This window comes from Ambystoma mexicanum, chromosome 6p (genome assembly GCF_040938575.1).
Source record: "Ambystoma mexicanum isolate Mex_15411 chromosome 6p, UKY_AmexF1_1, whole genome shotgun sequence".
Lineage (NCBI taxonomy): Eukaryota > Metazoa > Chordata > Amphibia > Caudata > Ambystomatidae > Ambystoma > Ambystoma mexicanum.
The window spans coordinates 1,536,863,600-1,536,891,007 of record NC_090935.1 but is presented as its reverse complement, the minus strand read 5'-3'; the positions used below and the strand labels follow the sequence as shown (position 1 = coordinate 1,536,891,007).

The following is a 27,408-nucleotide window of genomic DNA, read 5'->3' as shown; positions in this document are numbered from 1 at the left end:
GTCACCGATGGTATAAATATCTCGAGCCGCGCCCGTTGCTTCAGTTCTGTTTTTTCGATTATATATATGGGATACATTACTCACCGTAATCGTATTTCTGATGCTTGTATCTGCTTAGATTCACATGCTGTGCATAGGCCGACATATAGTGGAAGCTGCGGAGTATTACAGTTTGTTTTTCGAAACTCGAAAATGGGCGTCGACACAGGGCGTGCCAGTAATACTATCCCTAGTGTGACGTCCACTGTACCCAAGATCCCTCACGCGTCTAGGATCCTCAGATTGTATTTTTTCTGACATGAGGTAGCATGAGGAGTAGCGTGAGTACAGATAATCCAAGCAGATAGACAGAAAGGTAAGACTACAAGCAATAATACGCCTTCTCTCGGAGGGGAGGAAGGGTGGGTCGCATGTGAATCTAAGCAGATACAAGCATCAGAAATACGATTACGGTGAGTAATGTATCCCTTCTGAGGCTTGTGGAATCTGCTTAGATCACATGCTGTGCATAGATTAGCGAGCAGTACCAGAAGAAGGAGGTGGGATGTGAGAAGGGTCATGAGCAAATAAGTTTCTTAGAACCGCTTGTCCCACTTGTGTATCTGCCTTGGAATGGGTGTCAATGCAGTAATGCTGAGTAAAAGTGTGAATAGAGCTCCAAGTAGCTGCTTTGCAAATGGTGTCAAGGGGTACATTTGCAATGAAAGCCAGAGTGGCCCCAATGCCTCTAGTAGAGTGAGCCCTTGGCGTAAAAGGCAGAGTCTTTTCAGAGAGTGAGTAACACAGCTGGATACAGTTAATAATCCACTTCGAGATGGCACCTTTAGAGACGCGATCCCCCTCTCTGCCTATAGCTACGGAGACAAACAGTTGATCTGTTTTCCTTAGCGGTCTTGTTTTATTTACATAGTAGAGGACCGCCCTACGCACATCTAGGTTGTGTAGTTTCACCTCAGCCGAGCTTTGCGGGTTCTGGAAGAAAGCCGGAAGCTCGATGGACTGGTTTACATGGAATTTTGATATAAATTTAGGTGAGAACCTAGGGTGTGTGCGTAAAACCAGTTTGTCTTTATGGATAGTAAAGAAGGGATCCTGCACTGACGGAGTCTGAATTTCACTGACCCTTCTTATAGAAGTAATAGCTACTAAGAAGGCCGTTTTATAAGTCAGGTGTTTGAGACTGCTTTTATGCATGGGTTCGAAAGGGGGGCCCATGAGCTTGGCTAGCACCACATTAAGGTCCCATCCTGGTGGTGGGTTTGAAATAGGAGGGTGAAGTCCCTTTACTCCTTCCATGGAGGCTTTAACTACTGGTACTTTCCACCACGACACCTTGCTATGGGAAGTGGTGTAAGCCGAGAGGGCTGCCAGGTGTACTTTCAGTGAGTTAAAAACCAATCCTGCATCTAGCCGGTGGAGCATGTATGTAACAATAGTGGAAGGAGTGCAATCAACTGGGTTGATTTGTCTACTCTGGCACCAGATAACGAACCTCTTCCACTTGTCAAAGTAACAGTGCCTTGTGTTTGGTTTCCTAGATTCTTTTAGGATGTCCATACACCTCTGTGGCAAATTGAGGTGTCCAAACTCTATGACCTCAGGAGCCATGCTGCCAGGTTCATTGAGTTGGGTTGCTGGTGCACTGTTTGACCTTGGTGCTGGGACAGTAGGTAGGTATCCAGGCTGGAAGTCTGATGGGCTCGCACACCGCCATCCTGCGTAGGTGTGGGAACCACGGTTGTCTTGCCCACATGGGAGCAACTAGGACAAGCGTCATCGATTCCCTGTTCATCTTGTTCACCACTTTCCTGATGAGGAGTTGGTGGAAAGGCGTACGCACACATCCCCGACCAGTTCATCCACAGGGCGTTCCCCTGGGAGTCTGGTTGGGGGAACCTGGATGCAAATCCTGGGCATTGTCTGTTTTCGCTTGTGGCGAATAAGTCTATAGTGGGGAAACCCCACTGAGAGAAGATATCTCCTCCGACCTCTCTGTGAAGAACCCATTCGTGTTCCTCTGGGAGGGAGTCTCTGCTCAGAGCATCCGCTAGGGAATTGAGCTCCCCTGGAACATGTTGTGATGACAGGAAGATGTTCCGTCTGAGTGCCCATATCCAGATTTTCTGGGCAAGCTTGGACAGATTTGGCGAGTGAGTCCCTCCTTGCTTGTTCAGGTAGAACATGGCTGTAGTGCTGTCCGCCCGGATTTGCACTGACAGGTTTAGTAGATGGGGCTCGAACGCCTGAAGCGCTCTGAATACTGCCAGAAGCTCTAGCAGGTTGATGTGGTTCTTGGCCACTGAGTGAGACCAGAGACCCTGAGCTGTGTGGTGGAGATGGTGAGCTCCCCACCCAGTCAGACATGCATCTGTAGTGACTACTGCCTGTACTTCGGGATCGTAAAAGGGTTTCCCCTGTGCGAGATTCTCTCTTGTCCACCAGTGAAGGCTTTGTACCAGTGTTGGCGAAACGACCACTAGATCGTCCCACTGACCACTTGCCTGAGACCACTGTTTCGCCAACCATTCCTGCATGGGACGCAGGCGCGCGTGGGGGACCAGGTAAATGCATGACGCCATCATGCCCAGTAAACGCATTGCTTTGCGTACCGTTATTTGTTGACCTGACTGATAATGCGGAATTTGCAGTAGTATATTCCGAATTCTTTCTTCTGAAGGAAAGGTCAACCCCTCCTGGGTGTCCAGGATTGCTCCTAGGAATTGTTTTGAGGTGCTTGGCACCAGGCGCGACTTCTTCTCGTTGATTGAGAAGCCTAACTCGTGTAGGAGGTCGATAGTCCTTTGAATGTTTGTCCGGCAAATTCCTGGGGTTTCCCCCGTTATGAGCCAGTCGTCCAGATAAGGGTACACTGGGATTGCCTCCCTGCGTAGGTGTGCAGCCGCCACCGCCAGTACCTTGGTGAATACCCTTGGTGCTGAAGCTATCCCGAAGGGCAGTACCTTGCATTGGTAGTGGCGACTGTCCACCTTGAAGCGCAAGTACTCTGTGTGCTGGGTACATGAAAATAAGCATCTTTCATATCCAAGGTTGCCATGAAATCCCACTTTTTTAGGAGGTGGATTACCTCTTGTAGCGTGGTCATACAAAATTTTTGGGGCTTGACATACTTGTTGGCAGGCCGTAAGTCCAATACTGGGCGCATTGTCAAGTCTTTCTTTGGCACAAGGAAGTAAGTTGAATAAATACCCTTGTTTACCTGGTGTCCTGGGACGAGTTCTATCGCGTCCTTTTGTAGAAGAATGGCAATCTCCTCGAGGAGAATCTTCTGATGTTCTAAGGAGTGTACTCTTTGTCGTGGAGGATGGTTCCGGGGATGCTGCAGTAGCTCTATACAATATCCTGTGGATACTGTTGACAGCACCCATCTGTCTGATGTGATCCCTTCCCAAGCCTGGGTGAAGTTTGAAATGCGTCCCCCTACTGGGGTTGCGTGTGAAGGGCCCCTCAACTGAGCGTCACTGCTTTGGTGGAGGCGTGCCGCCTCCTTTGCTGGGGCTGCCTCTGCCTTTACCACGACCTCTCCTATTACCTCTGCCGTAACCCTGGGTAGACTGTTGGTTGTTGTTCCACTGTGTACCCTGCCCCTGGGAATAGTTAGATCCTCTCTGGGAATTTTGGCCGCGTGGGCGACGAAAATTACTATTCCCTCTCTGGTTAGGGGGTTTATTGGTTAACTGGCCAAGGGACTTGAGTGTCTCGTATTCGTCCTCGGCATTTTTCAGTGCGTCTTCGACTGCCTTACCAAACAACAGATCGGCTTCCCCCGGTTTGTCCAACAATGATGCCTGTGTTTCTGCCTTAAAACCAGACTGCCGTAACCACGCATGTCTCTTGATAACAGTACCTTCTGCTATCAATCTGCCTGCGTTGTCCGCAGCGTCGAAGGATGCTTTCAAAATGCAACCAGACACGGCTCTACCCTCTGCGGAAATCCGAGCTAATTGGCCCTTTAACGGTTCAGGAGCAGAGGCTATGAGAGCCGCAACTTCTTCCCACTGATGGCAGTTGTAGCTGGCCAACAGGGTGGTGGAGTTAGCAATCCTTGCTTGATAGGCGGATGTTGAGGCTACCTTCCTGCCTAAACCATATAGTTTTTTGCTCTCCTTGTCAGGAGGAGCTTCTGACGAAGACAAGGGTGTCCCAGCCCTCTTACGAGTGTTGGTGACAACTAGGGAGTCTGGCTTCAGATGTCCTCTTGTATAGAGAGGGTCAGACTGTGCCGCCCTGAAAAGTTTTTCAACCCTGGGATTGACTGCTCTGGTGAGGTTTGGGTTCACCAGGGACGGATCTATTCTCCGCTGAATGGATTTAAGGATAGGGATGGTCTGGGCAACAGGCCTCCTTTCTCCCACTAACTCTTCTGCGAAGTCCCTTTCCTCCTGTACACCGTGGGTGTCAATGTGGAAATGTTCTGCTGCGCGAGTGAGAACCTCATTTAGGAGGGGTTGGTTATCGACCGGGGAGTCGGTAACCGGGGCTTCGTTCTCTACCGGGGAATCTACTCTGTATGTTTCCGGGTCATCCTCCTCTTCTTCCTGGTCCTCATCATCCCCATAGTAGCCCGTCCCGGTATGCTCTCCTATCATAACAAATTCTTGGTCTTCACAAAAGGAAGCCTCTCCTTGATACCGTGAGTATGGAGTTGCGTAAGGTTGTACCTCGAAGGGTTCAGACCTCATCGGTGTTTCAAACCGGGCCTTCTTACTCGGGGGGGGGGGGGGGATAGGATCAGTAGAGCCTGAGGGTGTGGCCCCTTGTGGATCATACGAGAGGAAATGTTCTGGATTTTTATCATAAAAATCAGCCAAAGAAGACATTCTTGACATGACCCTATCTATGTCTTCACTGGACCATTTTTTGGAACTGGGAATGACTCTCTCAGCAAGTCTATGGGATTTATCCTGAGTAGCTTTGCTGGTTGTGGACCTATCAGCAGACCTGGTAGAATTTACAGGTAGTTTCTTCTCCTGTTTTTCCCCCCTCCCCGTGCGTAGAAAAATGTTTTCCCTGTCCCTTAGTGGCTCCGGATTTTTCGACGCCTGGCGTCGAGGATCGGGAGAGGTGTCCCTGTCCTTCGAGCGTGGGGCCTCGCTGGCTTTAATTGTGGGCTCCGACTCCTGGAGCGCGGCCTGGGGGTGGAAGTCGTCTTCGTCTTCCGACGATCGAACTTCTGTTAGCCTAGGGAGCGAGGCACTCTTGGCAAGAGTTGATGATTGCCTGGAGTTATGCGGCGATCTTGATCGAGAGCGCCCAGAGGACACCGAATCGGACCGTTCTGTCTGTGCCTCTTTCCGAGAACTCGACGTCGTCGAGTCTCGGTTGGACTTAGTGTGTTTAGTGTGTGTAGAATGTGAAGTGCTTGTGTCGCCGGGGGTCTTCCCCATAGCCGCCCTGCCGGACGACCTTCCGAGGTCGGGGACTTGCGCTCGACTGTCTTTCGACGCCGTAATGCCCCCGCCGTCCGAAAGTACGGCGTCGCTGCCATCGCTGAAGGCGCCCTCCGCTGCCATGGCCGCTTGCCTGGCGTGGTGGGCCCAACGCTTCGTCGAACGGTCCTTAAGTGTCTTAGGTTTAAACCTACTACACGCTCTGCAGTTCGCTTCGGGGTGGAAGCAGAGATTGCACGTGGCGTGCCTGTCGACCCAAGGGTATTTGCGATTGCACTTGGGGCAGAATTGAAAAGGGGTACCCTCCATACGCACTTTGAGGCAGCGGGCTGTTAAGTGTAGGAAATGTATAAGGTGTACCTATATACCAAGAGTGAAGAGTATGTACCACCCCCCACTCTCCCTACTTGCAGGGCCGAGGCCAGCGGCCTACCAGACCCGGGCCGAGGCCAGCGGCCTTCCGAGGCCCAAATCCGTCGTGCAGCAGCCGACGGTCGATTTCTTCTCCAGCCGGCGTCAAGTGTCGAAGTTCGACGTTGGGGTGGGGAAGGATGTCAATAGATTACTATTTTATATTTTAGCAAAAGTATGGCTAAGGCCAGGGGACGCCGCAAAATGCTTCTGACCAGTATGGCGGAAAAAAACAATCTGAGCATCGTAGACGCGTGAGGGATCTTGGGTACAGTGGACGTCACACTAGGGATAGTATTACTGGCACGCCCTGTGTTGACGCCCATTTTCGAGTTTCGAAAAACAAACTGTAATACTCCACAGCTTCCACTAGATGTCGGCCTATGCACAGCATGTGATCTAAGCAGATTCCACAAGCCTCAGAAATGTATATATATATAGATATATATTTATATATAGATATATATAGGAGGAACACCCAGGCGTGTCCCATGACCGATACATTCTTCGTGAGAGGAAAGTGTAAGGAAACGTAAACTGTACTGTGGGGTAGGATGGGAGGGTCGATGAGGAATACCTGGGAGGAACACCCAGTCGAAAGAACGTTACAGTTCGTAAGTAACTTGTTCTTCGAATGGATTGTGTCCTCCCACGTATTCCTCATCTTGTGATAGGCTCCCATAGCAGTATCAATTTTTGGAGGTGGGAGTACTAATTTCAGTTTTCGTGGACAGAATGCAGAACTGCCTTTGCAAATAAACCCTCGTTAGAGGAGGCAGTGTCCAAACAATAATGTTTAACAAAAGTATGCATTGTTTTCCAGGTTGCAGCTGCACAAATATCTGCTGCTGGGACTCCCCTCTTTAGAGCCGCAGGTAGCCATTCCCCTTGTAGAATGGGCACGAAGCGCATCTGGTGGTTCTTTTCCCGCTAATCTGTAGCATTCAACTATGGCTAATATGATCCAGCGGGAAATGGTCTGTTTTGTTACAGATAAGCCTAATCTATGACCAGTATAACCCACAAATAGTTGGTCATCTTGTCTCAATTTAGCCATCCTTGAGATGTAAAAACTAAGAGCCCTCTTGGGATCTAGTCTGTGTAATCTCTCGTCTTCCTTGCCCAGATGAGGAGGAGGATAAAGAACGAAGGTTTAACTTTAAGGACTACCTTATCCTTATAAAAAATAGTATATGGTGGTTTGCATGAGAGAGCCTGAAGTTCGCTAACCCTGCGGGATAATGATAGGGCCACAAGGAGGACAGTTTTTAGAGTCAAAAGCCTCAATGGACATGAGTGCGGAGGCTCAAAAGGTATGCAAGTCAAGAATTTTAATACTAAATTTAAGTCCCGAGTTGGTACATGAAAAGGTATTGGAGGGTATACATTAGTAAGCCCCTTTAAGAATTGAATTATTAACGGTATTTTGAAATATGAAACCTCTTTCGAAGAGCGCTTGAAAATGGACAGCGCAGCCAGGTATCCTTTGATTGTTCCTATCTGGAGCATCAGATTGGCTAGATGTAACAGGAAAGAAAGCACCATTGGGGTGCCACACTGAAAAGGGTCCACATCCTTGTCTTTGCACCAGTTACTAAACCTATTCCAGCGACATCGGTACAAAGACTTTGTTCCTGGTCTTCTGGCCGAAAGCAAGATTTCCATTACGTCATCCGGAAGATCCCAATCCTTGTATCTCAACCTCTCGGAAACCATGCGTGAAGGTTGAGTGTCTTGACCTCTGGATGGAGAACCCGACCTTCCTCTTGCGAGAGAAGTTCCTCTCTTTGCAGAAGACGCATTGGAGGGCAGATGGACATGTCTAGAAGGTCCGGGTACCACGTTCTCCTGGCCCAATCCGGGGCAATTAGGATCATGGTTTTCCTGAACTTTCTCAACCTCCTGATTACTTGAGGAATTACAGGGACTGGGGGAAACGCATACAGCAGTGGAAACTTCCACTCCACTACGAATGCGTCTCCCAGAGCTCCTCTTTGAGGAAATTCCCTTGAGCAGTACTGATCGCACTTCGGGTTGATCGCAGTGGCGAACAGATCCACTTGAGGGGTTCCCCAAAGGGCGAAGATCTCCAGAAGGACTTCCTGAGCCAGCTCCCACTCGTGAGAGACCGTGCTCTACCTGCTCAGAGCGTCTGCCGCCGTGTTCTTCTCTCCGGCTAGGTAAATTGCCGACAGAGATTCCTTCTCGTATTGCCCAGAACCAGAGCTGCATTGCATCTCTGCACAGTGGCAGTGATCCTACACCTCCTCTCTTGTTGAGATAGTACATGGCCACTGTATTGTCCGTCATTATCAGGACATTCTTTCCCTGTACAGAGGGTAGAAAGGCCTTCAGAGCTAGTCTGATTGCCCTCAGCTCCAACAGGTTGATATGTAGTTTGGACTCTGATGGAGACCAACGACCGCCGATTGTCAGATCGTTGGTGTGTGCTCCCCACCCCGTGAGTGATGCGTCCGTCACTACCGTTATCTCTGGCCATGGTTGCCAAAAGGACTCTCCCTTGAGAATGTTGTCGTTGCAAGCCCACCATAGAAGATCCTGAGCAACTGCGCTCGGGACTTGCAGAAGATCCAACATATTCCCTGAGAACTTGGACCACTGAGTTCTGAGAGCCCATTAAAGGGATCTCATTCTCAACCTGGCCTCTGGTACTAGGAAAATGCAGGATGCTATGAGGCCGAGCAACCTGAGAAAATCGAAGGCCGGTAGATGTTGGGCATTCTGAAACTTTGTTACCATCTGCTGGATGTGGAGAGCTCTCACTTCGGGAGGCAAGGCTTTTCCCGATGAAGTGTCCAAGACTGCTCCGATAAATTGGAGTTTCTGGGATGGTATCATGTGGGACTTCTTGAAATTGAGGGAGAAGCCCAGTTTGTGGAGGAAGTGGCAGGTGATCAAAAGATGTTCTTGAGCTTGTTCTGGCGAACTTGCTCTGATCAACCAGTCGTCCAGGTAGGGATATATGTGAATACCTCCTCTCCTGAGACTTGCTGCCACAACTGCCAACAGTTTGGTGAAAACCCTTGGGGCGGAGGTCAACCCGAATGGCAGAACTCGAAACTGATAATGAGAATTGCCAATCGCGAACCTCAGGTACTTTCTGTGCTTTGGATGGATTGGCACATGAAAGTAAGCATCCTGAAGGTCCAATGATACCAACCGATCTTGGAGTTGGAGAGCCTGAAGGATCTCAGAGAGAGTCACCATTTTGAACTTGTCCTTCCTGAGGAACTTGTTCAAGTTTCTCAAGTCCAAGATGGGTCTCAGTCCTCCGTCCTTTTTTGGGATGAGAAAATATGGGGCGTACCAACCCCTGTTCCTCTCCGCTACAGGTACCGGTTCTATGGCACCTTTCTCTAGCAGGGTTAAAATTTCCTGCAACAGGAGCGGATCCGGAATTTTGACGGAGTTGACTCCCGGTGGATGATTCTGAGGCCTTTTTTGGAAGGGGAGGCAGTAACCTTGGGCTACTGTTTCCAGTGCCCAAGCATCTGAGGTAATGCCCCGCCATTCCTTCAGATGCTGAGAGATCCTGACTCCCACTGGTGTTTTGTGTAACAAGGTCTCAGAGGGATTTGGAGGTAGCTGCAGGAGTGGCTGAGGGTACAGATGCTGCTCCTGAGGCTGATTTTACACCTCTTCCTCGTGCTCCACGAGGGAAGTTTCTTTTGCCCCTTTGAGAAGCCTGTCCTCTTCCTCTACCAAAAGAAGAGTAGTAGCGAAAAGAACGACCCCTCCAGGAAGATGAGCCGGAATAGAGTTTTAGAGGCTGGCGCAAAGAGGTGCTAAGTGATTTAGCTGCCGCTTTGGAGGTCTGAAGTTTTTCTAGGCTTTCATCAGCCTTTCTGCCAAAGAGCCTCGAGCCATCAAAGGGCATGTTGAGGAGTCTAGATTGCATGTCCGGTGCAAATCCCGACTTCCTCAACCACGCAAATCTGCGTAGCACATGGCTTGCAGCCATGGATCTGCTGATGCTATCCGCAGTATCCAGTCCAGACTGGAGACATTCCCCCATTGCCTCCTTCCCGTCTTTGACTATATTCAGGAAGCCTTCCCTTTCCTCGCCTTCCCCGGAATATGATCAGCCGCTGCCAAAAATACAGTCCCACAAGGTATGGGTAAACCTGGCTAGGGTACAGGTGACATTTGCCGACTTGCGTGCCATACTGCCTGACGTGAAAGCTTTACGTGCCCAGGCATACATTTTTTTATCCTCTCTATCTGGAGGAATAGTTGGATAAGCAGTTTGTTGTGAAGTAGATGCTGCCTGAATGACTAAACTCTCTGGAGTCGGATGTTTATTCAAATATTCAGGATCCGTTCCAGCTGGTCTATATTTTCTTGGAAAAATGCTGTCTGCAGCAGCAATAGTTTCTGGTTTCTCCCAGTTTTTCTCTAAAGTCCTTTGAAGGGCCCTGTGAAAAGGGAGAACAGGATCTTTCTGAGGTCCCTTGACGATTATATCAGTCATGTCATCTTGTTAAAAAATGAGTGAAGTATTACCCCAACCCATATATTCAACTACTCTGGTCACAAGACCCCCTGTACCCAGCATCAGCATGTTCTGCAGGATCAGGTTTGGCGAACTCGAATTCTGGGAATGTGTCCACTCCACTGGCAGAATGTAGAGTATCACTCAGGTCTCTCATTCTAGATTCCTGGTCAATAAGTTCCTCAGGAACTTGTCTTGTACCATAAGTAACTCCCAAAGGAGAAACCTTGTCTTCTTCTGAAGCAGACTCTTCATAGATTGCTGACATAGATTTGAAATAATCTGATCTGGGTAAAGGAGTGAATCTCCTTTCTTCCTCTTCCATCTGCCTGGAACAAAATGGTAAATCCCTCGAAGTTTTCGAATTTGTCTTCGAAGTTTTCAAAATTGCCTTTGATAATGGCGTCGATGACGCATCTGGCTTTGGCGTCGAAATTATCGACGTCGAGGGCGTCAACGAAATTGTCGAAGTCTTCGACGACTTGTGTTTCTTATACGGCACTGGAGATGTGCTCGACTCTCGAAGAGTCTTCAACGGTTTTACATCGATTCGAGGTTTTTTGGATTCCTCGACGCTACTGGTCTTAGCCATGGTAGCCTTGGACTTCCCTTTGTCGTCCAATGGAGTGACTTTAGGGGTATGGCTTTTTCGAGGGTCTTTCGAGGGGGTCGGGCCGCATTCTCGAAAACCTCCATCATCTTTTTGCGGAATTCTTCCCACTTACTGGGAAAATCCGATTTAGTCGGACAACGAATTTCTTTGGTCGACTCTGAAGAAGATGATGATGACGGAGATCTATGTCTCCTCTTCATTTTCTTCGATGACGACGAAAAGTGTCTCGATCTACTCCTAGATCGAGATCTCTGAGTGCCTATGTCGATCCGATTCCTTAGAATCAGTTGTTTTCTTATGTCTATTAGACGAAACCTTTTTTGAGGCCTCCCTCCCCACCGACAGTTTACCTCTCCTCTCACGAAGAGCTTTTTCGGTCATCGATTGGCAGGACCCGCAGTCGTCGGTTTGGTGACTGCAACCGAGACACCAGAGACAAACCCGGTGGGGATCGGTGATCGACATCTTAGATCCACAATCTGCACACTTTTTAAACCCAGTCCTAGGTGTCAAAGGTGTCGAAGATGATGACATTTTCTTCACAGAAAATAGAAGTGCGCCGTTCTCGATAGCGAAGCGATCGGAAAAACAGAACTGAAGCAACGGGCGTGGCTCAAGGTATTTATACCATCGGTGACGTCGACAGAGTACGGAGTACGTCGAGGGACAATCGACGCAACAACCTCGAGCACAGCGCCCTCTGCCGAGAAATTTTTTTTCCGAAGCAGCGAAGCTGGAGATAACTATTTATCACAAGATGAGGAATACGTGGGAGGACACAATCCATTCGAAGTTGCTTTACTTAGCGGGGCACTAGACTAGACTTCTTTTCGTTTATGGAGAAGCCTGATTGGAACAGCAGATTGATTGTTTGCTGCGTGTTTTGAAGGCACCTCTGGGGAGAGTACCAGAAATTAGCCAGTCATCTATGTAAGGGTACATTGGAATGGACTGCCTCCACAAGTGGGTGGCCACCACTGCTAGGACCTTTGTGAATACCCTTGGGGCTGATGCAATGCCGAAGGGTAACACTTTGAATTGGTAGTGCTCATTTCCCAGTTTGAATCAGAGGTATTTGTGCACTGGCAACATTGAAATATGTAAGTATGCACCTTTCATGTCCACATTTGCCATGTAATCCCCCCATTTTCAATTGTCAGATGACTACCTGCAGCGTTGTCATCCTGAATTTTTGGAGTTTGACAAACGCGTTTGCAGGGCACTTGGTGCATTGTTATATCTTTCTTTGGAACAAGAAAGTACATTAAATAAATACCTTGATTTTGTTCCATGAAGGCACAGCTCTATGGCTCCTTTTTGCAGTACGGTTTTGTTCGGAGGTCATTTGTCCTGCACGAGGTGGATGGTGGCGAGTTGTTTTGCGGAACTCGATCGAGTATCCTTTGGCTACTGTTAAGAAGGATTTCTGAACTCTGACCTGGAGGGGCAGAGGTTCAGAAGTTCAACCTAGTTTCTTGGAACCTGGTAACCTCTGGACAAGCCAGACCAATCAGGGTAGCTACGGAGGTCAAGACAGTCTCAGGAGGGGTGAGGGTGACTGAAAGACCTCAATGAGCACACAACGCAAGGACACTTACAAATTACTCCAGACAGGTGTTATATTAAAAATATAGACACATTTATTACAGGGCCTTTGTAACATAGATCATAGCAAAGAATCACAGTAACACACAGTAACACTAGACTAAACCAATACATAATCAACACAATATATATATACAAAGACCAATGGGGTCTAAGGGGTTAAAAGCACAAAATATGTAGACCACCTAGAAGGGGAGGAAAACAGGCAGTGGAAGTAATCTTTAGACCCAGTTCTACATCAAGAATACACGGCAGTCCAAGCCCTATGAAGAGAGGAGCCTTATGCTCAATAGTACATGCACGCGCTTGTGCCAATGGACAAAATATGGTCTCTTCAAGGGTCTCTAGCAGCTCGGGAAGGTGGATAAGGCGATGAAGAACAAGATCCCACTATTCAAGCAGGACCTCCACGTGAGGGCATAGGTAGTTTGAGAGTGCGGGATGGGGTCGCTATTTCGCAATAGCTGTGGAAAGGAAAGTGGCCCTCAAGGGCCACTTTGTGCATTAAAGTGGGCTCCTGCGCTTGGGGCCAGCGGATGGGTTAAGGACTACTCACCGGTCCCCGACGCAGGCAGACCCAAACTTCGCCAGTACAGTCCACTTCGCTGGCAGGTTCGAATGCGACAATCAGGACGTCTCGACACTGTGTAGTTCACGAGATACAGCGAGGATTCCCAAACGGGACAGTGGCTATTTCTACGCTCCGGGTGGAGGAATCAGCCCAATTCCACTGCAGCAGGCTTCAGAGGAAAGGGGGTCACAAATGCAGCGAACTTGCACAGGTTGTTACCACACCAGGGTAACACGGTTTACTCCGGTCCGGATACAACCGACTCACTTCAGTCCTGGGAACGCCAAGTGTACGAAATTTGGTGCGAGGGTGCCGTGGACACAGACCTAGCAGTACACCAAGTTTCGAGGGCCTCCTCGAAACAGCGGCGGTAACAGAGCAAACGTCCCGTGCAAGCTGGTCAGCCCACTGGTTGGCCCAGGGACACTTCCAAAGAGGCTTACTTGCAGGGTTTGGTGAAGGTGCCATGAATAGTTGATCACACTATTCCAATGGGTCAAAGCGTCTTATTGCCCTAGAAGGTCTGCGAAGATGCAGAGGAGTCCCACGGGACGACAGCGGACTCAGGGTGCCAAACCTTCCAGCGGATCACCAGCGGTTCCTCGACTCGGCTTCTTGTTGCAGGATACTTGGCTCCTTATCCCTTGTTCGATGCGAACTCAGGAGATCGACATGGTAGTGGTGTTTTCAGCCTCCTCTTATCCAAAGTTCCCGTTGCACCGAAACGGAGAGGACCCAATGGGAGATCTGCTCACAAACACTCACTCCATACGGGGACCAATCATGGACCACGGTGGTCCCAGGCATTCACAGCACTCCAGACTCTCTGGCACCAAGGATGTGTATTGGGAACAGACATCCCAGCCCACATCCTGGAGGCACACACACAAGGCATACAGAAGCCCGCGAAAGCATTGGGTTTCGCGGGAAAGTGCATGACCAAATAAGGACTGACCCGGGTCGACTCGACCTGGGGAAGGTGAAGGGGCAAGATGGCCAAAGGACAGGACAAAGAACCTCGTGGCATGGCCATTTTGGAGCCAGGCCACCTATTCGTGCCAAACACGGTAAACACAGTTAACATGGCAAGAAAGGGTTAAAAATGTAAGAAAACGATAGCTGCCACCAGTCCTGTCCGAGACACATCTGCACAGTTCATAAAAAGTCCAGCGAGAGTTTCTAGGGCCTCTGGAAATTACTAGAGACCCAAGTGTGCTGTAATGTAAGTATTAGGGAGAATTCTCTTATAAGGCTAATTTCCCAAACCTAGTGAGTCCCCCAGCAGCTTTGCTGGATTTTTGGGGGTGTTTTTTTCTCCTGCTAAGAGTGAGACTTTTCCTCCCACTCTTAGGCATGATTTGCGGTATATCTTTGACTCTTTGCGTGCTTATGGGCTATGAAGTTTTCTATTTATTCCATAGGGTATCATCTATTTTTCATGTGTGTGTTGCACAGCACCCTCAGTGCAGTAACACAGGGGTGTCATAGTGACCCTCAAACATAGACTCCATACCCTCGGACTGACTACTGTCTCCCAGGGCATCTAAAGTCACCATTGGCTTTACTAGTCCTAAATTGTGAACAGAACCAGTACAAACCATCATATTGTGGAAGTACTGGAAGGGGTTAATATAATTGCCCCTGGGTCTGTTTTCAAGGGGGCACTATCCAGCCCCCCCTTGTCGAGTTTCTGACTGGTGGCAGTGGTCACCACGCGAAATATTCCACAGGAATATTCTTTATGGGATTTTCCCATTGATTTTAAACGCATCACTTTTTGGTGCAATCTTAAAGATACCGCCGGTTTATTTATTTAATATTAAATCAATGGTTGGATTTTTTTGCCAGAACTCTTTTCTAAAATGGCGTTCGTGTCCGTCTCTATAACTCTGAACAAGGTCGAGCCCTTTGTTCCACTTTTTGGCAGGCTTCTCCACAGAAGCCCTCCAAGTGGTGCCACTCTGTCTGGGTTTCACAGGAGGCGTGGAGGGGGAATAGGCACCCTGGACAGCGTTGCCTCGGTAACCCAAGTCGCACTCCACTCTGATTGGCCCAGTGGTGAACCGCCCGGCTCACCACTTAGCATGTGTGATTGACAGCTAGGCTGATGAATGGGGGTTTTGCTGCATAAAAGCAGGGCCTTGGGGCCTGTAACTTCAAAAGTCGCCACAGGACCTAAGAATCCGAAGAGGGAAGAAGCTGAGCCACCTGCAAACGACGACACCACCGGTGAAGCCCTGCTGCAACAAACTCACCACTTGTCCAATGACAAGAGAAGATCTTCTGCTGGCGAGTCTTCTCCCTTTGAGCTGGTAGGACCAACCAGTTCGCCCTTTTTCGTTTCCAAAGACGTCACTTGGTCAAATCACCCGTGCCAAGCAGCCCGGCGGCCGGAGACCCAAGCTCACCACTTTTGACCGTGAATAAAAGGACTGGACCTTTTAATCAGGAACTCCACGGCTGGTTTCATCCCTGTTCAGTGGAACGACTCCAAGTTTCCTCCTCAACGAGATCCTCTCTTCCCCTGGTCGGAACGACGAACTGCAACCAATGCCAGGAACAAATGCCCTCGCTGGAGCTTCCTTTCTCTTTAAGGTACTGAGTCCTGCCTGGCCTCCCTTTCTACAGATTGCTAAAGGTGAACCTTAAATCCTTGGCTTCTATACTGGGTTGGCTCCAGACCTCTAACTATATCTTTTGGACCACCCCAACCTATTCTTTGAACATTTTTGCAAAAACTTTGTGCAACCTAAACTGTGTGATCTTGGGCACATTTTGCCTGGGTCACTTTAAAGGGGGCCTGGCCTATGAACTTTGGCTCTACAGTGTAAACTGCCTTTATTCACTTGCTTTAATCTTCTAAAAAGTATTGGGAACTGTTTTGTTCTATGCTCTGCCTTTTCTCCCCCTTTTTAACCTAACTATTGGAGTGCCATCTAGGCTAAGCGCTCACATCTGTCCTAACAAATAGTAGTGCTTTAACCCTGACTTGTCTGATAGTTATCAAGGGAGGTGTGTATACTTTAACAGACTGTGTTTAACTTGCTTTTCATTGGGAGTGCTAGTGTATTGCTTGAAGTGTGTGTTTAATAAATAATGATATACTTTTGATACAAAGCTCTGGTCAGTGTTTGTTTGTTCTACTGTGTTTTTAGCCCTATTGTGTATAGTCTACATACTGCCCTACTCTTCTTGAGAGAAGTCCGACTGCTCAGCCACAGCTACCAGGTAAATCTGGGTGGTGCAGACTGCTACCAATTGGGTTTACTGCTTACTCCAGTAGTCTTAATCTTTTTGCGGTGTTCCCCAAGGGAACTGCACAGGATTCTGCCTAACAGTAAGTTACAGTGCACACTTGTTACATGTTGCACAAAAGCTGCAACATGAGGAAAGGACTAAGGGAAACAAAGTCTCACAGTACAGACTGTCTTAAGGGCATGTCAGTTTCCCCATCTCCAAGTGAGCGAAAGCCCAGAGGAGCGCAGCTGAGGGCTGTGCTTCTCTGGCAAAGTCAGTCAATGGTGTTAAAACAGCAGCAAAAAGTTTGGGGGTTGACACATGGAGGGAAAATTGCATACAATTATGAAATCTTTCCTAACAGCTACTGTATCTAGAACCCAGCGGTCTGATGTTATTCCCTCCAATTGCTGAGCAAAAAGTGTTATGCGACCTCTGACTGGGGACGCATGGGAGGAAACGTGGACCGGCACGTCATTTGGAGGCAGGGGCTGCTGCGCACCTAGAGGCTTCAGCTCTGCCTCGTCCTTTCCCACATTGAAACCCACGCTGCTGGTACTAATAGGACGTTTGAACATGTGGACTGGTAAAGGAGGCACCACATGCTTGGTCTGGTCTCCCTGAGCCTTGCACCTGAAAGTTTTGGCGTGTGTTGAATGCCTCCCTCGGGACAAAGGACTTGTTGGACATTTGACCAAGGGTTGTGATGGTTTAATGCTCTATCTTTGCTGTCTCCAGCTGGTTGGACAGCTTTGTCAAAGAGGAGACCCTCCTCGATGGGCATGTTAATCAGGGCTGCCTGCGTCTCTTGCTTAAAGCCAGAGTCTAAGCCAGCAATGGCGTTTTGGGAGGGTTCCCTGTGCAATGACGCTTCCTGAGGGGTCTGCAGAATCCAAGACATTTTTGAAGATGTTTTGGGAGATCAGTTTACCCTCAATGGCGATTTTAAGAATGTGGGAGCGAGCCAGTTCTGGTTTTGAGTCTAGACGCAGTGAAACCTCATCCCACTGGATACCGCTGTAGCTGGCAAGCAAATTGGTATTGTTTGCTATTCTAGTGAGGTACGCAGTAGAGATCGCTATACTCTTACCTAGCGTGTATAGTATTTTGTACTCCTTGTTGGGACGTGCCTCGAAGGTTGAGAGTGGAACACCAGCTCTCTTACTGGTATTGGTCACCACCAGAGAGTCTGGCTTGACGAGACCCCTAATGGAGAGGGGATCTGGAGGAGAGGGCCTGAAAGATGTTTCCACCCGTGGGTTGACCATCCTAGTAAGGGAGGGTGTAGTCAGGGATGCACAGACCCTTTTCTTGATAGACTCCAGGAGTGGTATAGCCTGGATAACAGTTTTTTTTCTCATTGAGAATATCCTCAATGAAGTCAGTCCCTGCGGAACTGAATTCCTCAGTGTTTATGTCAAAATGGTGAGCAGCCATTTAGCAGCTCATTGCAAAGAAGTTGGTCTGCAATACGAAAAGAGTGACCACCCTAAACTCGGGAGAGGTCAACAGGGTTGACAAAGATAAGGTCTGGGTTGTCCTGGTCCAGTAAGTGGGTGTCATCAGCATCTTGAACGGGATCACCATCATCCACCCACATGTCCTGGGTCAGCTTGTGTGGACTGCATGTCCCCATAAAGAAATTCTTGTGAGGGATCCCTCAGCGATAGGGCTGGGGTAGGAAGAGAGGGTGCCACCGACACTGGAGGAGGCATACAAGGCTGCTCAGCAGGCTTTGAAGGAGTGGGCAGCTTGCGCATAAAGTCCACAAAGAATTATATTTTCCCCAGGGTATCTTTAAACGGTCCAAGGGGTAGCAGACAGGATGGATCTTGGTGCCTCCAGGGTGACCTTTGGGGTCACAGGAGGCGCTTCTGCAGGGAAATCGGCTCTGGGCCTGTCCTTGAGGCTCTCCCTAGGGCCCTTCCTGTTGAGGGCTGAAGCCAAATGGTGAGGCTTCATCTTCATAGTGTCCAAAGGCCTGTTTACCCTGAGCAGAGGCTCTCCTTATGGTGTTTTTCCGAGTGAAAATGTGTTTTGTGCTTCTTCGACTGCTGTTTCGGCATCTCCACCTCAGCCGCCGAGCAGTGTTTATGCATGCCCATCGCCAAAGTACCTGCATTATCACCTTGTGGTAAGCGCATAGGCAGAAGCAAAGTGGGTGCGGTCAGCATTAGGTCAGTGGGACGAGAAGCGCCAAATGACGGCGCACGGCCCTCCGTCGACAAATCCGTCGCGGGGCGGCTTGGGGGAGTGTGTTTATGAAAGTAAGTGTGTACATGCTGGCGTCGCAAGAGGCCTGTTTTATAGCAGCGTGCTGCGACTGCCTTTCGAGGCTTGGGAGAGGCGTGCAGGAACTAGACCACAATGGGGGCTTCGAACTCTGAATCAGAGTCTCGGCTACCTCGCCTTTCGGTCTGATATGAAGATCCCAGGAGCGGTTTCCGACTCTGCCGACATGTCGTGCCGCCCACCGCTTGGTTCTGCGCTGCTTTATGGTCTTGCACACAGCGATACGGTATTCGAGGTGGTCACGTGGAAGACAGTGGTTAAAAACCTTGTGTTTGTCTGCCCATGGGAATTTTCTTTTGCACAAGGTAGTAGGAGCAGGAAATGGAGGTACGCGTTCTCTAAAGAAAGGATCAGTCCCCCCACTCTCTCTACTGGGTAGTCTGAAGCCAGATGTAGGCCGAAGCCTTTTGTCGGAACAGACGTCTGTTTCAGATGCTGGAATCACCGTCAAGATGCTCTGGGGATCAGCCGTCGAATTAGTGCAGAACGCAAACGACGAGAGGTTTGGAAGATTTTAACTCTCAAAGTAGCTCACAGCTACGGACTCTGCGAAATAACTTGCCACAATGGCGAAAAAAATAATCAGAGGGAACTCGACGCATGAGGGATCATTGGTAAAGAGTATGGCACACTAGGCATGGTATTACAGTCACGCCCTGTCGACGCCCCTTTTTGAACATCAAAAATGTAAAACTTCCACTAGAAGATGGCGTATGCAAAGCATGTGATTCTAAGCAGATACACACGCCTCAGAAATATACACTCCCCCCCCCCCCCCCCAAGCCCCCCTGTTGGATGTTAGGCTCTCAGAATGGGTTCTTTCTATTGCCTTACTTCTGAAAAGGTCTTTGTGACTTCAAAGGCTATTGTGCTTTTAAATCACATCTTCAGTTACTCCAATAAAAGGTATCAAAACTATCTTTGTGATTTTCATCGAACTAGTACAAGAAATGGGAATCTGTCAGAGGAACGTTTCCTTTAAAATATGGACTAGAACTTCTTTCAACAGGGCAACATAACGGTGAATTAAGCAAATAAAGACATTGCCTCTTTTGTTATTATTATGGTATTTATTGAGTGTGGAACTTGCTACGAGGAGCAACAAAGCACTTTACAAGTCTTCTGGGCTGGAAGTGTAAATATAGCAAAAATAATGCATTAGGGACATGTGGTAAGCTGGACATAGTGGTTTGGTTCCACGACGAAAAGAATTTCCTAACTGGAGCATAACCAGCGACGAGGCAATACATATAGACAGTGGCAGCGGTTTCAGACTAAGGTGACAATTCTAAAACCTTACATTATCGTGCTGAGTGTTCATGTGGGATGAAAAATCACTTGGACCAACCACAGGAACACTGGCTAGTTTCGAGTCATCAAAGCAAGAGGGAAAGAGGCATTGAGACACCATACTCTTATCTGGGTACATCTTACAATACTTTTGACATACCTGTTCTCGGTTTCTAGCTCATTCTTTCTCATGTTCGCATCATCTAATAAGCTCTGCAACAAGGAAATCTTTTCATTATCTGACCCTTCCTGGTTAAGCTTAAGAACCTTGTTCTCATGTTGAAGCCGGATTAGTTTCTCCCTGGAAGAGCAAAACATCAAAACCCTGTAACAAACCTCAGTGAACGCAGAGCTAGTAAAAGAAAATCGCATTTCTGACAAGCTTTCTTACAATGTACATTTGTTTGAATCCTAAATCAATCACACAACTTTAATGGGTCAAATTCAACAAGTGAATTCATTCTTTTTCACAGCAAAAATAAATTGTGTGCAGACATTTTCATCTCATGTAATTATGGACACAGAATTGCAAAACTCCAACAATGCTCCAAAAGGAATTCGCTATTATCACTGCTTTCCTCTTCTTTGTCACAGTACTCAGTCACTGACTCAGATTCATCCCCTAGGCACCATGTTTATAAATGTTTCCGACTCCTCCCTAAAGGTGTCACAATATACACACCCACACTCTGGAGAGTGTTTGTAGTGCTTCAGAACGCAGGTGCTTCATTAAAACCTGCATACACAACCCCTTGTTGGTTCCCGTTACACACAGTATATTTTCAAACAACCAATTACTTGGCTCTAGTAATAATAAAGTTACTCATCGTAGTGAATACCTTACTCCTAGTCCATAGTCCCCTTTCCGCCATACTTATGGGACATTCCTCCTTCCTGGGGGGGCCTGTCCCACCATTTTGGGGGCCCTCTCCCACCTCACCCCAAATGGGTGGCGGGAGCACCTCATGCAGGCCTCCCTGGGCCTCCTACAAACGGCTGCGTGAGGTACACCCCTCCTCCATTTGGAGTGGGGAGGGAGAGGGCCCCCAAAAATGGTGGGACTGGCACCCCAGTGGGTGGGGCAGTAAGCTTTGGGCACCCTGGGGCCAGATTGGCACATCAATGTGCCTCTCTGCACCAAGGGGAGTTGGGTTACCAAAGGAAAAAAGTGAAAATGATGGTACGCTTTTTTGGGGGGGTGATGGGGCACCCCAAAGGGTCGGGGAATTTTCTAATGGGATGAGGCATTGACCCCCTCTCCCCCACCCGCAAAGGAGTGGGTGCCAAGTCATGCAGCCCTCCCTGGGACTAGATATCTGCTCCTAGGAACGGACGCCTGAGCCCAGGTAGGAGTGCAGAACAGCCCCCCCCTTATCTGCCCCCAGGGAGGGCTACATGAGATGGGCCATCCCTCCAATTGGGGTGGGGGTGGAGAGGTGCACCCCCCGTCACATTAGAAAATTCCACAGTGGTGTAGGGGGCCCCTCCGCCCCCGCTAAAGGGCAGCCTGCCATTTTGAACTATTTTATTTGTTTACTATACCTGCCTTGGCTTAGAGGGGCACATTGGTGTGCCAATCCGGCGCTGGGGTGCCCAAACCGTACTGCCCCCCCACTGGGGGGCCTGTCCCACCATTTTTGGGGGCCCCCTCCCCCACCCCAAATAGAGGAGGGGTGTACCTCACGCAGCCGTTTGTAGGAGGCCCAGGGAGGCCTGCATGAGGTGCCCCCACCACCCATTTGGGGCAAGGGGGGAGAGGGCCCCCAAAAATGGTGGGTCAGGCCCCCCAGTGGGTGGGGCAGTAAGGTTTGGGCACCCCGGGGCCAGATTGGCACATCAATGTGCCTCTCTGCACCAAGGGGAGCTGGGTTACTAAAGGAAAAAAGTGAAAATAGTGGAACGCTTTTTAGGGGGGGCTGTGGGGCACCCCAAAGGGTCAGGGAATTTTCTAATGGGATGGGGCGTTGACCCCCTCTCCCCCCACCCGCAATGGAGTCAATGCCATGTCATGCAGCCCTCCCTGGGACAAGAGATCTGCTCCTAGGAAGGGACGCCTGACCCCAGGGAGGAGTGCAAGACAGCTCCACCCCTTATCTGCCCCCAGGGAGGGCTACATTTTGCTGGTGTGACCGTAGGTAACGCATGTTTTTTGTTTTGTTTACAGCTTTTTCTACCTGAGCAGCTGCAACGTTATGAGAGTACTGTTTTTTTTTAATTATTCTATGGTTAAAGCCCAGTGGGGTGGGTGAGACTGAGGTTGGATTGTTGGTGTGGGTGGGAATGGCCCGTCTGGGCAGATCACCTCCAACTGTCCTGGAGTTGCGGCTGGGCTGCATTACAGCTTTTCCCTTCGGGGAGGTATTGGCACACTGCCGAGACTCCTTGGTGGGGAGAAGCTGTAATGCAGGGCAGCCAGGGCTCCAGCAAAGTCAGCGGTAATGTCCCTGGCCCTGGAAACCCTTCTCCCATGTGGGTCTTTGCTGGGGGTTGTGGGTAATAAATTCTGGGCCGACTTGCGTAAGTCAGACCTCTGTGGACTCCCACGGGTGTCCTCTTTTGGGAAATGCATGGGGTTCCCCTTTTTCCTTGCTGCCTTCAACACCCTAGGCCCAAATCTGAAGGTTGCCCACATGAAGAAAATGGTCAGTGGCGAAAGGCTTGGGGTTACCAGTGGGTTCCCCTTTTCCTTTTGCACCCCCGGTAGGTGCACCCACACATGTGAGGTACCGTTTTCATCGGGACACGTGTGGGGACGCGGGAAGGTAGGCCATGTGTTGTTGGCGGTGTGTTTCGATGGGTGGCCAGAGCGAAATGTCTGAAAATGGTCTTCATTTCCAGCCAATTTCAGAGACATTTCCCTGTGTCCACTTACCGAAACACGTCGCCAACAACAAGAGATTTGTCAATGTAACCAGAGAAAATTTCGGCCATTTGCTTTTTTCCTTTCTGTCAAAACGCTTTGCAAATGTATTCTATGCTTCGAACTCGCACACAGTGCAAGGCCACGGCCTGAATCCTGAATGCTGACATACTAACACAGACAGGAATGTCAAACTATGCAGAAACACATTGTTTGTAGTAAAAGGCAGTTAAAACATGAATTATATTCTTTTACCGGTGCTCCTTCGCGGAGAGTGATATTCTGCTTCAGAACTATCTGACCTTTTAGCACATGAACCAAGTCATACAGATAACATAATAAGGAATGTTTTCCCTGCTGAGAACACGATAGCCTTGCTGAACCAGAAGCTCCATGTTCCCCATAACAGAAAGTTGTCTCTTCTGTCTTTGCTAGAATAACTATGTTTAGACTGAATGAAGACTCGTCATAACGTGTCATAATTGTCATGATTGTCAATCACCGAAACCTAGCACGAATGACATGTTTGGGGGCGGATCGAATTGCCTTCGTCAAGATTATATGTAATGAATATTACTTGTTAGGAAAGATTTCATATTTGAATGTAATTTTCCCTCCATGTGGCAACCCCCAAACTTTTTGCTGCTGTTTTACACCCTGATCTAAACTTTGCCAGAGAAGCGCAGCCCACCGCCGCACTCCTCTGGGCTTTTGCTCAATTATTATGCGGAAACTGACATGCCCTTAAGAAAGTCAGTAATGGGAGACTTTGTTTCCCTTAGTCCTTTCCTCATGTTGCAGCTTTTGTGCAACATGTGACAAGAGTGCAATGTAACTTACTTTACCGCACTCTTGGGTCTCTAGTCATTCCAAAGGCCCTAGAAACTCTCGCTGAACTTATTATGAACTGTGCAGCAGGTGTGTCACGGACAGGACTTTTGGCAGCTATCGTTTATCTTTTTTTGAACCCTTTTTTGCCATGTTATTCGCGCTTACTGCGTTTGGCACGAATAGGTGGCCTGGATCCAAAATGGCCATGCCACGCGGTTCTTTGTCCTGTCCTTTGGCCATCTTGCCCCTTCAACTTCCCCAGGTCGAGCCGACCGGGTCAATTCCTTATTTGGTCATGCACTTTCCTGCGAAACCAAAGCTTTCGCAGGCTTCTGCATGCCTTGTGTGTGTGCCTCCAGGATGTGGGCTGGGATGTCTGTTCCCAATACACATCCTGGGTGCCAGAGAGTCTGGAGTGTCCTGGATGCCTGGGACCACCGTGGTCCGTGATTGGTCCACGTATGGAGTGTTTGTGAGCAGATCGCCCATTGGGTCCTCGCCATTTTGGCGTAAAGGGAACTTTGGCTAAGAGGAGGCTGAAAACACCACTACCATGTTGATCTCCTGAGTTCACACCGAACAAGGGATAAGGAGCCAAGTATCCTGCAACAAGAAGCCGAGTCGAGGAACCGCTGGTGACCCGCTGGAAGGTTTGGCACCCTGAGCCCGCTGTCATTCTGCGAGACCCCTCTGCATCTAATCGTCCTAGAAGGTCTGCGAAGGCGCTTTGACCCATTGGAATAGTGGGACCAACTATTCTCGGCACCTTCATCAAACCCTACAAGTAAGCCTCTTCGGAAGTGTCCCTGGGCCAACCAGTGGGCTGACCAGCTTACATTGGATGTTTGCTCTGTCACCGCTGCCGTTTCGGGGAAGCCCTCGAAACCTGGCCTACTGCTAGCTCTGGGTCCATGGCATCCTCACACCGAATTTCGTACACTTGGCATTCCCAGGTTTGAAGTGAGACAAGTGCGCCCGGACCAGAGTAAACGCGGTTGCCGTGTTGCTCTGCTGTAATAAGAACCTGTGCACGTTCTCTGCATTTGTGACCCCCTCAGACCCTGAATACTGCTACACGTGTCGAGACATCCTGATCGTCGCATCCGAACCTGCCAGCAACGTGAACTGAACTGGCGAAGTCTGGGTCTGCCTGCGTCGGGGACCGGTGAGTAGTCCATACCCCAACCAGTGCCCCCTAGCGCAGGAACCCATTTCTTTACTACCGCTGTTGCGAAATAGCGGATCCATCCCACACTCTCACCCTGCCTCTGCCCGCAAGTGGAGGCCTTGCTTGAGTAGTGGGGACTTGTTCTTCATCGCTTCATCCACCTTCCTGAACTGTCAGAGACCCTTGAAGAGACCCTATTTTGTCCCTTGGCACAGGCGCTTGCATGTACTATTGAGCAGAAGGCTCCTCTCTTTGTAGGGCTTGGACTGCCTCCGAGTTAGGTCCATTTCTGATGTCGAACTGGGTCTAATGATTACTTGCACTGCCTGTTTTCCTCCCCATCTAGGTACTCTACATATTTCGTGCTCCTAACTCCTTAGAATCCTCGGTCTTGTATATATATTGTATTGATGGTGATGTGTTGGTTTACTTTAGTATTATTGTGATTCTTTGCTATGGTCGATCTTACAAAGGCCTTGTAATAAATTAATCTATATTTTTAATATAACACCTGTCTGGAGTAATTTGTAAGTGTTCTTGCTTTGTGTGCTCATTGAGGTCTTTCAGTCACCCTCACCCCTCTTGAGACCAAGTCTTGACCGTCTGCCATAGTTACCTTGATTGGCCTGGCTTGTCCAGAGGTTACCCTGTTCCAAGAAACTAGGCTGGCCTTCTGAACCTCTGCCCCTCCAGGTCAGAGTTCAGAAATCCATCTTAACATTACTGCTTGAGTGTTGCTCGCTCTCTCGCATTTCACGAGGTCTGGTAACACGTCGTGAGGCATCGAGACCCAGTCGGTCGACTGAGAATACTTTGAAATAAACCACACTTGTTTCGAAAACGAACCTTGTGTCTGACGTGTCACTTGGATATATGGTTATTGTGCCTTTGTTTCCATATGTGGTCTTTATGGCCTAGCAAATATGGCACCCGAATAGGGACCCTCCCACTAATGCTCCATCGTATACGTTGAAGAAGGCAAAAATGAGTCGAGGACGAAGCCGTCGAGCCGGGATCGGAAGGTGTTCAGGCGCCCCTGTAGAAGTGATGAGACTCCTCCGCAGATCTGTACACAGCCGATCCCTGATCGGCGAGCAGCGCCCAGAGAGCATCAAGGCAAGGGTCCTGGAACGAGGCAGATTGAGCCAGACACGCAGTCACAACGATTCTTGTTTGCATCTGTATACGGGCGAATTGCGTCCTGAGTGACAAATTGGTTGATCAGGTGAGTCGTGCCCCGGTTCTTAAACGTCCTGATATTGGCTGAGAGTTGCTCTTGCAAGATCAAACGCCCAGGGTAAGAAAAAGGGTAAGAATGAACCATGCCTGGGAAATTGTCTTCCTGTCTAGTGAGTTTTTTTCACTGCGGTAGGCAATCTCTGGAAACTGGCCAGGTCGCGCCACTCGAAGGATCGCCAACACATGAAATGTACATAAAATACGGTATAGGGGCAATAGTGTTTAATGCGATTTGGCATAGGCAGACCAAACGTGTATCAGACCTTCAGTGGCCTAAGAATGGGAGCTTTGAATTAGCACGTATAGAACACCTAGAATCAGTATTGCTACGAAAAAAGGACCGACCAGCAGCGTTCGACGTTGTAAGAGACTGGAGGAAGGAAGCTAATCTCTGATTCAGAAGTAGGGAGAAACTTGCGCGTAGACATAAAAGGAAGGTAGAGAAAGCGCTAGAGCATGACCAACATCAGCAGACAGAAGCCATTAGGAACATGGACAGGGCTTTCCAATTAGAGCTAAAGAAAATATATCCTCAGCCAGATTTGCATACATCAGATGAATTAATAAACAAAATATTAAATGAGCGAAGAAATGAACAAAGTACTGACCCAGTTGTATCTCCTCCTTATGTACCTCCCATTCCCGTTATTCCATTGGCACCTGCAGTAAACCGTTCCTCTCCCTCTGTGCCTAGGACATCATTTCCTCCACCGTCGTCAGAGCATGAGTTAGCCGCTTTAGCAGGCAGTTCTACAGAGATGGGGCCTGCACAAGGAAGCATTAGAATGACTCGTCGTAAGATTAGCAGAGGAAGGAAAGAAGAACTGAAAGAATGGGCCGAAATGTATATGAATGACAATGAAGTGGCTGTGCAAAGTTCCAGATCTGATCATAGAGGCCGTGGTGAACAACAGGTATTGTTAGAATGCATGGGGAATTGTCTTGTGAAAATATGGGGTGATTTGACTGATACAGTGGTACCGCAAGAGTTGCGTGATTTGGTAGTTCTTTCGAATTTGCGAGATGATGCGATGAAAATACGAGATCACGTAAGCCGAATATTTGTGTTTTAGCGAGAACTTGATCAATTGCATAAAGAGCTATTAAAAAAAGATAAACCGCATGTGTCTTATGTTCAGCAAAGGTTTTTACCGCTGTTGAAACCTGTTAGCGAAGGGATGCACATTTGTACACGAGGCGCGCTTAGATGGATTACGGAGGCCGCCATTTCCCCAATTGAAGTGCATGATACATTTAGTCAGTATACACCAGAAATGCAGAGAATGGTATTGCAAGTTATGGTACAGTACATAAAAGATGAATGTATGAAGAATAGGATATGTTTCCCGCTGATTTAATGACAATTTGTA

General features: G+C 48.8%; 1 protein-coding gene across 3 annotated transcripts in view; it reads right to left on the bottom strand.

Annotated features, from left to right (window-relative positions):
- The window catches only part of HOOK3 (hook microtubule tethering protein 3), a 1,904,471-nt gene that overhangs the window by 587,481 nt on the left and 1,289,582 nt on the right, over positions 1-27,408 (bottom strand). For all 3 annotated transcript variants that reach the window (XM_069626410.1, XM_069626409.1, XM_069626411.1), the window contains one exon: positions 20,101-20,241. In XM_069626410.1, the coding sequence (XP_069482511.1) occupies positions 20,101-20,241 (141 nt within the window). The remainder of the gene's footprint in view (positions 1-20,100; positions 20,242-27,408) is intronic.